Source organism: Trichoderma breve, chromosome 1, assembly GCF_028502605.1.
Source record: "Trichoderma breve strain T069 chromosome 1, whole genome shotgun sequence".
NCBI classification, from domain to species: Eukaryota; Fungi; Ascomycota; class Sordariomycetes; order Hypocreales; family Hypocreaceae; genus Trichoderma; species Trichoderma breve.
The window spans coordinates 2,472,271-2,485,688 of NC_079232.1; the positions used below are offsets into that span (position 1 = coordinate 2,472,271).

General features: G+C 52.2%; 2 protein-coding genes across 2 annotated transcripts; one reads left to right on the forward strand and one right to left on the reverse strand.

The window, feature by feature from the left end:
• Positions 1-7,691: 7,691 nt before the first annotated feature.
• T069G_00781 (chromatin remodelling complex rsc7/Swp82 subunit domain-containing protein) lies at positions 7,692-10,217 on the forward strand (the record flags this gene model as incomplete). Its single annotated transcript, XM_056167991.1, has 6 exons — positions 7,692-7,899; positions 8,158-8,238; positions 8,449-9,294; positions 9,352-9,786; positions 9,847-10,087; positions 10,139-10,217. 6 exons carry the CDS (start codon positions 7,692-7,694, stop codon positions 10,215-10,217), a joined length of 1,890 nt encoding a protein of 629 aa, XP_056033307.1.
• A 1,366-nt stretch (positions 10,218-11,583) lies between these two features.
• On the reverse strand, positions 11,584-12,804 carry T069G_00782 (histone-like transcription factor (CBF/NF-Y) and archaeal histone domain-containing protein; the record flags this gene model as incomplete). The annotated part of the gene is made up of 4 exons (XM_056167992.1): positions 11,584-12,002; positions 12,137-12,255; positions 12,414-12,547; positions 12,640-12,804. The coding sequence occupies 4 exons, from the start codon at positions 12,802-12,804 to the stop codon at positions 11,584-11,586; spliced, it is 837 nt and encodes a 278-aa protein (XP_056033308.1).
• Positions 12,805-13,418: the final 614 nt, after the last annotated feature.

The window sequence follows — 13,418 nt, forward strand, 5'->3', positions numbered from 1 at the left end:
ACGTAGCCGCTATCCACAGGATAATGTGATTGATAACGAGAATTCATGCATTGCATTGCATTGCAGGGTATGGTGACGCTAATTTGCAGCTCCTCTGTTGTAGGCCATTAACAGAGCTGGCTTTCTCAGCCGTCATACCCCGACAATCATGTCTTATCGTCTAATTCGATTCTTACCCTTTCTCTACACATGACTCTCGAACATCATCATGTTCTATCAATTATAGCGAGCAAGTGGGGTTACGAGTTCCAAATTTGCACGTTCCTACCGTGCCGGTACGATGACGTCCCAGAAGATGGCTGTCCATGATAGTAGACTGCTTGAGAAAAACCCCTTGCCGGCAAGGTCTCCATTAACGCCTCCAGTTCCTGAACAGGAATTTAGCAGACAAGCATTGGCTGTCAAGGAGACGAATAGTGGCAGGGCTTGTGCAACGACAAGGGCAATGCTTCACAGATCATGACGCTAGAATGTTAGTGGCAGGAAAGAAGCCAGAAAAGCAATGAAAGAGAAGGGGGGTTTAAAACAGGGTGGAAAATAAAAAGAAAAAACCTCCGGTGCCAGACTGGCACCATCCATCTCCTTAGGGGCCTCCTGAGGTGACGATCTGGAGGTGTCGGCAATCGCAAAATGGGATTTGCGTTGGTGTGTGTGTCACTAGATAGATCCGCAGTGTTACCCCTGGCTTCCTGGGAAAGGAGTGTTGGTGGTGTCTATGAGGTACACAAGCCCATTCACAAGGGGAGGGGGCTGGTACGAGAAATCTCGAGCTAGTGCTACTTTGCTGCCACGGGTTGCGAGGTGAAAAGAGGTGCATGTGCTCGTGAGATTCATGTCATGATTGCTTCGGTGCGATGTGGGGTGGCATATCCTAACATCCTTGGCTGCATCCATCTGCATGGCCTTTCACTGTCCTACCTTTGCATGCATGCTGAGAGTAACCGCACCGGGTAAAGATATGAGCCGACGAGAACATGTATATTCCCACGTCCTCGACAGAGTCGATGGGACTCTGATATGCGGGTTCCCCTGACTCGGTCAACCTGGGTTTGGAGTGCGGCAGTAAAGATGATGCATGGTGCCGAGACCCTGCAAACGCGCGATACATTTTGACTGCTCGAATCTAGTTTCGTGTGTAGGCCGTGAGTATGGCGCATCGTTAATCTAGCGCACGAGGCATGGGACAGGGGCATGGTCCATGGCGCATTCAAGCAAGATTCAAAGACCTCAGAAGACACCAGGAACCCACCACCATGGGCTGGTCGGTGTGTAATGCAATATGGCCTTTGAAGTATTCAAATACATTTACCTGTACAGGCAATCTTGAGCTCACTTGGCTCATGGCTTTGGTGAAAGCACCAACTGGAAAAACGAAATGTGCCTCTCATGGATGAATTCGACGACAAGCTGGTAACGAAGAAAGAGCTTTTCGCCTTTCGCCAGGATTAAATCTGTGGGTATTTCGTACGAGCGGTTCCCGGCAGTAAATCCTTGAAATAAACTCTGCAGAAGTAGGCACGGAAAACAGAACTTGCTAAAGGCCAACAGCTCCATGAGTCTCCATGACTCATTACCTAGTAGGTATACGAGTGTTGGAGTGCGTTGCGTCGAACGTCCATATCGCAGGCCGCGAGTATACCGGACACCTCCGCGGCAGCTTGGTCTCCAGCCCTGGATGCAAGAAGCGCTGCTCGCACCATCATAGCAGATATAGTGGCCGTTGGAGCGACGCTAGAGCCGGCGGGAAGATGCTGGTGGTGGTGGGGCACTGGAATGGAGTCGTTTTCGTTGCAAAGAACTGATGAGGTGAGGAGTGGATTTGCCTAGCGTTGAACTAGACCCCGTATCTAACAATCGCTGCCAATACCACTTCAGGTATGTACGAGCTGCCACCCCCGTCTAACGCGGTTGCAAGGTCAAGATCGCACTTGTCCTGTAGTCGTAATAGACGCTATTCCGGCAGAGGTGGAGAACACATTGGGTTGTGGATTATCAGCAGACGACTTCGGCTCCGCAGATATCGTTCTTGTGGCAGCGGCGGAGTAATCTTTGAGAACGGAGCATATCATCCGCAGGGGGAGACATGTAGGAGTCCAGGTGGAAGTTTTGCCAGGCTATGGACAGACATATGTACAGTATGCATAGTACTCGTGGTAGCAGCATCCACAAAACTGTTCAAGGGGAAGAGTCTAATCGGTTGCTGATCCCACTGGACATGGAATCGAATAAGGCAAGAGGCCAGAGAGTAGGCGAAAGGGCGTTATAGCGTGGCGGATACCGGGTTGCGGGTATCTGTGCGATGCACGCCCAGAATGCTGCTCTTCTAGGGAGGGTGGTAGAAGCTGTGGTAGGTGCTGAAAGGAACAGGCGTCCCAAGGAATGCCAGCCATCATGGGGCTACCGTTGCGGGGGACGAGCAGTTCCGATGCTGTTGGTCAGGCTGTGTGAGACGGCCCATGGGAGGGCTTTTTTGGCCTGTCTGGGGTCAGCGCGATCGAATCGTTCCCGCACCACACACTCAGAGCAGAGGTGCCCACGCAAGGCCGCCACCCTTGCAGCCATGACCCTGGCCTGGTCCCCATGTTTGTGTGATCACCTTGTGAACACCTGGGGCCAGTGATAGAGCGGCGCGCGTCTTAGCGTTGACCTAGTGCTGCCGTGTTGCGTAGACGCCAAAGTTGTAGCACATTGGCATTGTCGTGCAGTGCTACCGACTATGGCGTCCTATTGCTGCCACTCGTACATAGATTTCGAGATTGGCCGAGCCTGGCAAGCGCCGCCTGGTGCGACTCGGGTCGGGAGAGGATCTCGACACGCATCTGCTGCCTATTCAATATTTCCCGCCTCTTGTTGAGTGAGGCATCGGTCTGGATTGTTGAGAAAGGCTTGGGTCAGCTTCCTATCGGCCGCCGCTAACACCATTAGGCCTTTACAGCCGTGATCGGTTTGCTGGACAGGGTAGACGGGAGAGCTGAAAGAGGGGGTGGCCAGACCATTGGGGCTGAAGCGCGCAAGAACAGAGACGACGACTGGGCGTTTCGATTGTTCTGAGGCATTTGTTGGTGGATCCTCTCCTGTTGATCAACTCTGTTTAGGCACTACCATGCGTATCGTTCGTTTCGGTACGGGCGAGTTCTGCTTCCTGTTGCCCTGTTCTGGAAGCCTGGATTCGCGGCGCAAACTCTAATCCACGGGCGCAATAGTGGTTCTGGGGATGGTCTGGCATGGCTGTAGCATGGCATGGCTATGGCATGGCAGCCTGGGGTCGCGTCGTGGCGCTGGAATTGCTCGAAGCTTGTTATTGACAGAACGCCATCCAGAGACAACAATCCCAACAACATGGCATGTCGCGATAGACAATAAGAGATGGTGTTCTCCATCCAAGGTACCGTTCCTTGGGAATCTGCCCACTGGCGGAAGCGCCTGCCAGCCCTGGGCCAATCCTGGCTTGCACTTGCACTTACTTGCACTTGCACTTACTTGCACTTGCAAGAGGAGGCCTGCCGATCGAGTTGCGGAAGGCGCTCAAGGCCCTACGGCGTGTGCTACAGTCGCACTACCTCTAGGTACAGGCAGGATCCTTGAAGTATGAGTACCAGCGTAGGACCTTAGCTCGCTTCGTATATCGCTCTTCAAATCCAAGTTACCGTAGTACTGGTACCCATGCCAGCCTCGGGATGCCGTCTTGTTACACGTGCGATCGAATTTAAGCACCGGCTTATTCGGGCAGACCTTGTCAGCGGTGATGACGGCATCAGCACTCAAGGGATCCAGCATACGGATACTAACGATTATATCAGCCTTTAGTAGCAAAAACGAGGCCTGCTCGTGCTCGCGGAATGCAAATGCAAGCATCTATCACAGGCCCCTCCTTTTTTTTTTTTTTTCTCTCGAGGCATACGACTATGGCTATATCAAATATCACATCACCATGTAGCACGAGGTGGCCATTGCTCGAACGAGGCAGCGAATCAGACGAGACATCCTCAATGTAGGTCCCTGGTATCGACTAAGCCATGCACGTACAGTACGTGTACTACTGCACCTGTGAATGGGGGTCTGCCTTTGGCTCTGGCTTGTTAACAACATCTGACTTTTGTTATTTGATTCGAATCGATTCATGTCTCGGTTTACATGTACTTTTAGAGAAGCCACAAGCAACAAAGGCGACAAGCCAGCGTCCGGAAGTGGCGTCTTCATGGCCCGGAAAGAAGCTGAGATGGAGATTACGAAGAAGATTACCGCTGCATCATTATCCAACTCGGCCGTAAGACATTGGATAGTAAGACGTGAGCCTGTCGGGGAAAAGACGTGATGGGGAGGCACATGGTCGAGGTCCAGGTTCAGGTAGACCCAACGCATGAGATACTTGGGAGTACCTGCCGGCTTCCCCTCCATCCCGCCCGTCCTCGTAGGTCCCTTCCCTCCATTCAGCCAAAAGCGAGGCCCCACCTCCAGGCCAACTCTATCCGGCCGCATGGCCAATGCGGATGTTGGTGAAAGCAGCGCCATGCAGGAGCCACGTATGAGCCAATGGGGAGGCGGCATCGAGCCAATTTATTGCCCAATACTGACTAGCCGGACAGGAAACTGACTGTTGCTTCCGACGGGCTGCGACCCAGAACGCCGAGATGACGTCGTTGGCCCAGCTAGCGGCACCGACATGCCAGCCAATGCTGTGACGGCCAAATCATGCAGCAGCTGGTTAGGACTGGGCCATGCAGGAGATGTACATAGACGATAACTGGAAACTGGTAAGTACGCGCAAACTGATTCACATCTGGCATGAACTCAAGGGGCAACTTGGGCCCGATTTGCCACGAAGTATGTCTGAGGCCAAGTCTAACTAATTTTTTTTCTTCATCACGCATGACCGATGACTCCATGGACTTTCTCACAACACGGCCATCAGCTTTCGAAAATAGAACCGCGCGGTCCATAATAACGTCAGGCCGGGCGCAGACCAACACGAGCTAGGAATGACTGATCACTTCGATGCATGGAGGCGCACGGACGCACCCGGGGTGGCCATAGCGTTCGCCGCTGCTCTGCTCCGTACGATACATGTTCCTTGTCATGTCTTCCCTTGTCTTTCTTGTCCACCTCGACTTGCTCCAGAGCTAGCCTCTATGCGATGCAACTTCGGACCTGGGCCTGGCCGGTCACTTGTGTTGTAGTTTTTGTCGCAGCTTTTGATCCTCTTGCGATGTTGCTGCTCTGCTTCTTCTTCTTTTCCATTTCAGCATCCCCCCTTTTTCGGGCCAAGACATGACCCATGCCCCGTTCAAGTGTTGGTCCTTAGCTGAGCTTGGCTTTACTTGCTTTGCTTTGCTATGCTTTGCTAGCTCTCCTAGCCCTCAACGCGGTCACTGTCTAGGACCGAGCTGCTGCGACTCTGCACGCGCGCACGCATCAACTAAAATAAGCGACGCGCAGACTGGATAGACCACTAGTGTCGGTTTTTGAACGTGGCGGCTGTCGTATCAAGGCAGAGGCCGGGAATCTATTTGGGCAGGTAAAACACAGGGCCAAACTCACTTAGATTAATAAATCCCATGAGCAGAAGCAAAGCGGGCAGAGAGGCTGACCTGAAGGATCAATCAACGGAAGCTGCAGTTCCCAACAAGGCACTATTGCCGAGTGCCATGGCGAGCCAGCAGGGGTGTTTTGGAGCCCCGGGTTCGAGGGCATTGCTTGCATATCTGGAGTGAGTTCATTGACTGCACGCCTTACGGAGAACAGGGCAGCGGTTGGCCGAACCAGCGGAGGCTAACGGGGGTATTGATGGATTATCAATATTTGATGCGCCTTATCAGCTTATACTTGCACACGGCTATTGTCTCTTTGTGTCTGCTGTAGCGAACCTTACGGTATATTCCAGGTTGTAACATGGAATCCATACCGGCTTATTACTGTATTACCTGCCTTGGGTACTACCTTACCAGAATTTGATACTATACTTGGGGGCGGAAGTAATACTGTGCAAGTATGTTGCTACTAATAGCACCTTTCAAACAGTATTCTATCTCGGGAATATCAGCTTTCCAAACAGCAGGGTATTTTTGCTGCGGACGGACGACGACGACTCTTCCTCGCACGCTTGCATGTCGTATAAGTGGTACTCGTATGTACTAGCAGCTCACGATGGCGAGCTGCAGGGATGCTCCTCTTTGATGCTACTGGTACCGACGAATCCCAAACCCGTGCTTGGATGCTACTGACTCTGCGCACGGCTGAGCTGCAGCAAAACCCCGGCTCGTCAGAAATAACCGGGACGCTCATCTTGCCATCTTTCCATCTAGCCATGATTCATTGCTAGACTACTCGTACATAAGTCGGTATATTATCCTCGTCTTTTCAGCCGTTGTGCTGCATCTGTGCTGTCATTCCGCCCTTTTAGCATCCATCCATCCATCCAACCATTGATCTGAGCCACAGGTACCGCTAGCATCGCACAAGCGCCACTTGCAGTACCCCGTACCTGCGAGTACTTGGCATCTACCTGGACCAAGTTGCGTCCATGCTCTGCTGAACCGGGTTGCCTTGCCTCAAACTTCATCCTCCCTTGCTTCACCTTCATCTACTTTTTTCTTCTCCCACGCCCCCTCCAACGCCTCTTTTACAAGAGAAAAAAAAGTCTCCAGCCGCTGCGTCTTTGCAGCCAACCATGATTCGTCGCCATCCGCTTGCAGCCCTCCATCCGCGCATCCACAAATAAAATCCAGCATCGCATCGCACCCTCAACCCTTGGCCCAGCCTTTTTCTTGTTCCCTCTCCCCCGCCCCGTCAAGCCCGCTCTTGTTTCTGCAAGTCTCTGCGACCTCTAGCGTGCGAAAAGCGTGCTAACGTACGACATACCTACCTGCCACTGTCCCGTCAATTACAAAGCTCCTCTTCCATCTCCACCACCACCACCACCATAACCACCCTAAACCACCCTCCCTCTTCTTGCACACAACCTCCCGCCAGACATCGCGCCCACATCCGGCACAAGGTCCCCCAGCTCCTCGCGACTGTCTGCGCTTTTGTTTGTTTTGCGTCGTGCCTCGCTGCGCTACGCTACTACTAGTAGTACTTCTGCCACTGCACTGCTGCGCTCAACTCTTCAGCCCTCTCGCGAGTCTCCACCGAGTCGACTCGAGTCGCGCTGCTTCTAACCATCGCCGATTGCCTCTCTGCAGAACAGACTCGCAGAGACGCGCACGCACGCCGCAGACAAAAGTCGGTCGCCGCTCGTGTTTCCTGACTGCCGCCTGGTGCGATCGTCATCGTTACTGTCGCACACGCGTCGCGCTCCTCGTCCATCAGCTTGTTGGACTGCACTCGACTGAATACAAGGTAACAAGACGAACAAGAAAAGTTCCTATCCCTTCCCTTGCCTCTACCCCCCCAATCCAGCCCACTGGCCCCCCTCCCCGCGATATCAACCATCGCAGAAAATAAAGGTGTATTGTGCCTGTTTTGTCTGCGCAGCCATGGCCGGCTCTTCATCGCATGCCTCGTTGCTCTGCCTCGAGCTATTATTACCTTGAGAGCTGGAGCTTTGAAGCAGCCGCCTTGGGCTGGCGCCGCACTCGGGCTACACTACACCACGTTGCTCTGTTCTCGTCTGCTGCCTGTCCGTCTATCCATCCGGCTGGTTTCCTTCGGTTCGCCTCCGGCCACTGCCCGCCACACCCATCCACGCCCCCATGGAAGCCAACCTGCAGGACAAGCCCATTCTTCTGCACCTCCGTCCATCCTTGGAACTTCGCCAGCCCAACTATTTCACGACACGTCGCCGCCATCGCCGCGCTGCCGCCACCGCCGTTGCTGCTTGTTTGGATCTTCTTGTCATGTACTCCGCACAACCAACAGGCGCCGACGGTGCGACAATCAATCCCGCTGCCCTCAACTCTGGTGAGTTGTTCATTCCTCATGTCATATATTCTCTTGTCAATGTCATTGCCCCTCCATCTTCAACTCTTATGTTGGCCCCCCTCCCCCGCCAGATCTTGACTGCGCGCCGCCTCTAAGAAAAAAAAAATCACCATGCGATCTGCCGTTTTGCGCTGCGCATTGCAATCTCCTTCCCCTACTGCATTCACAATGCCTCGCGCGCCTCTTACAGCCTCTTTTTTACGCACCTTCGTAATGCTGACCCGCCGACCGTCCTAGACATCTTCAGCGCGCCGCCTCGGGGTATTAAGCGGAATCGATCTCCGGACCTTATCGACTCTCACCGGCCTGGCGATGACGGTATGTCGGCGAAAGATCTTGTGTAGCCCGGAGTCCTGCGCCGCGTTTCACAGGGCCTCCGGATATCCTTGACATGTTACATCCTGCCCAGTGCGACGCTGCGCAAGCATATGGCCTTTGGAGCGACGAGACGAGAACCAAGCGACGAGACTAGATAACTTCATGCATGTTTGAGAACGGCGCGCTGACTATAAATCTTTCGTTTTCTAGGTGATCGCTATCTTCAGCCCAAACGAATAAGACCAATGAAGGCCCGAACGACAGGAAGCATTTCCGAGGCCCCCGGGCAAGCCCCGGGCGGACCCGTGCCTCAAGCCATCCCGCCGCCTCAAGCGCCTCAATCGCAAAACCCTGCGATTCCGACTCAGACGACGCCATCCTACTCGACTCCTCAGGCGCAGCTGCCTCCTAAGCCCGCGCCGGCCAAGACGACCCTCAAAGCGCTGCCCACGGTGCGAGATCATACCACTGACCAGCTCAACCCTTCGGGCGACGAGTACATCCCGCGTGAGACGGACGAGTTTGGTGAGAAGAAGGTGATGCCTAATGGCCAGCTCCTTGGCAACCGCCAATACAGGTGTCGCACATTCCTGGTTCCAAACCGTGGAGACAAGCTCTTTATGCTGGCCACCGAATGCGCCCGAGTGCTGGGATACCGAGACTCGTACCTCTTGTTTAATAAGAATAGGTCGCTCTACAAGATTATCGCTAGCCAAGCCGAAAAGGATGACCTTGTCCAGCAGGAGATCTTGCCCTTCTCGTACCGATCGAGGCAGATCGCCATTGTTACCGCCCGGTCCATGTTCCGACAATTTGGAAGCCGCGTCATTGAAAACGGCCGCCGAGTCCGAGACGATTACTGGGAAACAAAGGCCCGGAAGCAAGGCTTCACCGAAGCCGATCCCGCTGGAGAGAAGCGACCTGGAGCCGCCAAGGCCAGAGAGGCCGCCGAAGCAGCGCAGAACAATGTTCTGCTGGGCAACCCGCATACGGAAATCGTGTATAACAACACGCCTGGACCGTACCCCGGTGCGCCTCAGCCTCACCTCGTTCAAGGTATGATGGGAGCACCTGGAAGCGCCACAAGAATGCCGGCATTAACGGTTGGACCAGACCTCAGTGACAGCAGATCCAGGGACTACGGCGGTATCGTCAAGGGCGGCCCCCGACAGGAGATCACCGGACCGCCGTACCAAGATCAGACCAGGCCCTCCCCTCTGGTGGAAATCCATTCGCAGGCCCATCACGCCGCCGACTTCAACCGATCGGTGAACCAGCAACGTGATATGCGCGACAACTACCTTCAGGGTATTTGGCGCCGGCCACACGAGCAACCTACTCAGTCCGCCCTCGGCCAACAGCCCGTTGCTGCATCGGCCGACCCGACTATTCCCACTAGCCGGCCAACGAATTCGCCTCACACCAGCGCAGCTGGCATAGCCCAACCCGGCATTGTTTCGTCTCAAAGCCCACAGATGATGATGACTGCGGCCCCATACTCCCAGTCCATCAGTGCGCAAAGCGCGCTCGGTCAAGCTCCCATCAGAGGTATGGCCCCTTTGCCTTTAACAACCAAGCTGAGTATCCGCGAACCAACACCTTCTGCAGGGTCTACCGGTAGCATCAGCGCTGGAACGGCTGGATATAGCTATCAACAGCCGGGCCAGATGTGGTCTCAGAGTCCCCAGACGCCGCAAACTAGCTACAGCAGCTATACAACGCAGCCTCAGGCCCAGCATCCTTCCCAGTCTCCTGCATCTCAGCTCCGCCAGACTGGCGCCAGCCAGATGCAGCCGGGCATGCAGTTCCCCGGCATGGGAAGCATGCAATACAGCACCAGTCAGGGCATGTATGGTGCAGAGCAAACACCTCGTCAATACATGCCTCAAACTACGCCTAGTGCGCAGTCAGCCTCTCAACCATGGTCGGGCCAACACCAACAATCTCAACAGTGGTGGACGCCTCAACAGCAACAGTAATGCACCTCTGATATGGCATTGCGCTGTGAGTGGTTGGCTTAACTAAGGCTGTAGTAGTCGATATTGTTAAAGCATGACATGTTACTGCGTTGCTTGCAGCTCTTCTTTTCTGCACGTTCTAGTTTGGAGAACTGATTGGTTCCGTTGGCTTTGTTTTTATTTCTGGGACCGAGCTCCTGCAGTATTCCAGATACCCAAGCATACAGGTTGGTTGGAGCGGCTTTTTGCTTTCTTGAGTCAGCGGCTCGTTTTGAACGATGCGCAGCGTATGGCTCAGGTAGGATAAAGGAGTCGGAGGGAGGTCGGTAGGATGTATTTCTTTGCTTTTGGTTTTTCTTTATTGTTTACCCCCTTCGCTTCTTTCTCCCATCTTCTTCTTGCCTTCACCCTTTTGGACCAGTGGTTTTACAAGAACCCTGTACCTTTTTATTGCCTATGGCTCTCTGATGTCTATCTTTGCTCTTTTTTATTTTTTTAACGGCCGAATTCTTAGCAGGTGTCCAGAGTGTTCTCTGGACAGGGATTTTATGTGTTTTTTGTAACGGTATTCACGAAGGGAGGGAACTCCTACTTGGCATCTCTTCACGGCTAATCCTCAATGTTTTGGCGGGGCATGTTTCGCGTTTGATGTTGATACCACTTGGTTTGCGTTAGTCGTCAAACACACTTGATGAGAGAAATTGAGATTCCTTCTATGGTTTTTTTTTTGTATGGGCTTGACGGTCTCCCTTGATGATTTGCACTCTGGCCTCTGCGGATTTTTGCAGGGGCTTGGAATAGCTGTGTTTGCTCTCTCGTCTTTCGTTTAATGTCTGCTCAGACGGCTTATTTGTGGGTATACTTTGGTGTTGCGTAGAATGTTGCTGATTCAGCTCTGTTGATGGAATAAATATGGATGACTTGATTGAGTTTGTCTTGGCTGAAGTCGGCGTGACTAATAATTGGAGCAAGGCGTGACGTTTGTGATTCTGCCTTGTTCGAATTGGTGAATGAATACGGGAATATAATGCCGATGCGTTTGAAGAAACTTTGTGTTTTCCCACTTCTCTTATTACACCAAGTGTTTAAAATACGTTGCTTCTGCCACATCTGAAACTAGTCTATCCCAATCCTTCCTGCTTTATTTGATCCAGTAACACTTTTTAAGAAAAAGTTGAATTCCTGAAGAAAACGAAGGGGTGCCGCGATTCTACGGAGCGTGTCGTATTATGCTAAAACCGTGATTTTAGGGTCTACGGTACCTATTTCAACAGAGTTTGGTGTAGTATCACGGGTTAGATAATGGCATTGTTTGGTATGAAAGAAAAGAAAAAAATAGCTTTATCACGACTCTATCCTTTTGTTCGAATACACGCCATCTACATACTTAATCACTCTCATCGCCTTCCAAGGCCTCATCCGCCTCCTCTCTACTCCTCCTCTCCTCCAACGCATCCTGCGTCTCATCACCGCTAGCCTCACCCTCTCCACCATCTTCCTCATCGTCTTCATCAACAGCTTCTTCATCATCTTCATCATCCTGGGCATCTTCGTCACCCTCATTCTCATCATCATCATCGTCGTCGACGTCATCGTCCTCGTTGACAATGGCATCGACTTCCTCGTCGTCACCGGCAGAAGGGTCGACGCGGGCCTTTTTAGCACGCGGGCCAGACGAGGCGGAGGCTTCTGAGGCAATGGTTGTGTCGGCCATGTCGGTGTCGTCACCTGGGCCGTGCTTGGAAGCGGAAGCGCGGACTTTTTGGCGGTAAGAGGTGCGTTTTTCAGTTTGTATGGCGTTGAATTCTGGGAGGAGGTTAGAGAGAGGATAGGAGAATGAGGCAACAATCCACAGAGAGTGGTCTTCATGTGTGTATGAAACGCAAAGGTCGATCATGACAAGAAGTCTTTGTTCTGGATGGGCACTTGTGTGAACGTACTGGCAAATTCAGCCTCAAGAGGCTCTTTCAAGAATGAAAACTCAGTGTCGTCCAATGCTTTAAAGACATCAGCCGGGAGAATGGTCTTTTTGCCTGCAGCGACAGTGTTTTCATTGGCGCTATAATACCGTTATGTTAGCACCACATGCCTTGAATGAAACCATGTATGGTGTATGACAAATGCAAGAAGAATATGCTCCCAGTCCACACATTATAGGCAATGTCGGAGAAGCAAGCAACAAGTAGGGGTAGATCAACAATTGGGTAAAAGACATACTGTGAAGCTAGATAGCTAATAAAGACGGTAGCGCTCTTGCTCAGCGCCAGGATTGCGTTGCCTTGAATCTGTGTATTCGGGGGCAGAATCCCCTTTGCCAACCTCGTGATGATGGATTTTGGAAGATTCAAGTCCTGATAAAGCATGTTAGCCAGAAGGTATCTCATATATCTGTCTGAAGCAGATCATCGAAAGAGATGGTACTGTAAGAAAAAGAAAGCTTTACCTCTATAGTTACTGGGTCTTCTCCTCCTTTGCCCTTGTCCTTGTCCTTGTCCTTCTTCTCCTGTTTATCCTGCTTATCCTGTGCCTGAGGAGCTTTTGCTGGAGGAGATGCCTCCTCAGCGGCAACAGGAGTTGCTGGCCGAACGTCGGATTTGCGAGGAGGCATGTTTGCCTTTTCGTTTAGATAATGAAAGAGGGGTATATTCGGAAAGGTAGGAATGAGATTAGTGAGAGATGAAATGAACGGTGGTGCGATGAGATGAGTGAGTTGGTTTGGTTGGGGTTAATGTGTGGCGTATGAGAAGCCGGTGAAGAAATCCTGCGACCAAAAAGAAGGACAAGCAAAAGTGGTATATCCCCCCAGAAAGCCTTTATATATCGTAAAAGAAGAAGAAAGAAGAAGAATTCGTCAATAAATATCGGCTGTTGTGAGAAAGGAAGAGCGAGAAGAGAAGGATTTGAAATGCCCGATCCAAAGTCCGATACAGCCCCTCAAAAAAAAAACGACACTCTCACGCACCGCCCTCTCAAGCAGAAAGCAGCAAACCGGGCAAGGCAAAGCTTCGGCACAAATTCAGGCTCAGTGGCAGATGTGTAAGAAAAGAACCCAAAACAGACTTCGGTAGGACCAATTGGACACCCAGAGGCCGTTCAGATGCGTCGTAAAGCTGTTATTAGGATTTTCTCCAGGTCAAGGGGGGAGGTTGAAGACCAGTATCGCCGCGGAAAAGAAGAGGTTTATGGTTCCTTTTATCTGAGATATCAGGCCTGGCGTTTGTG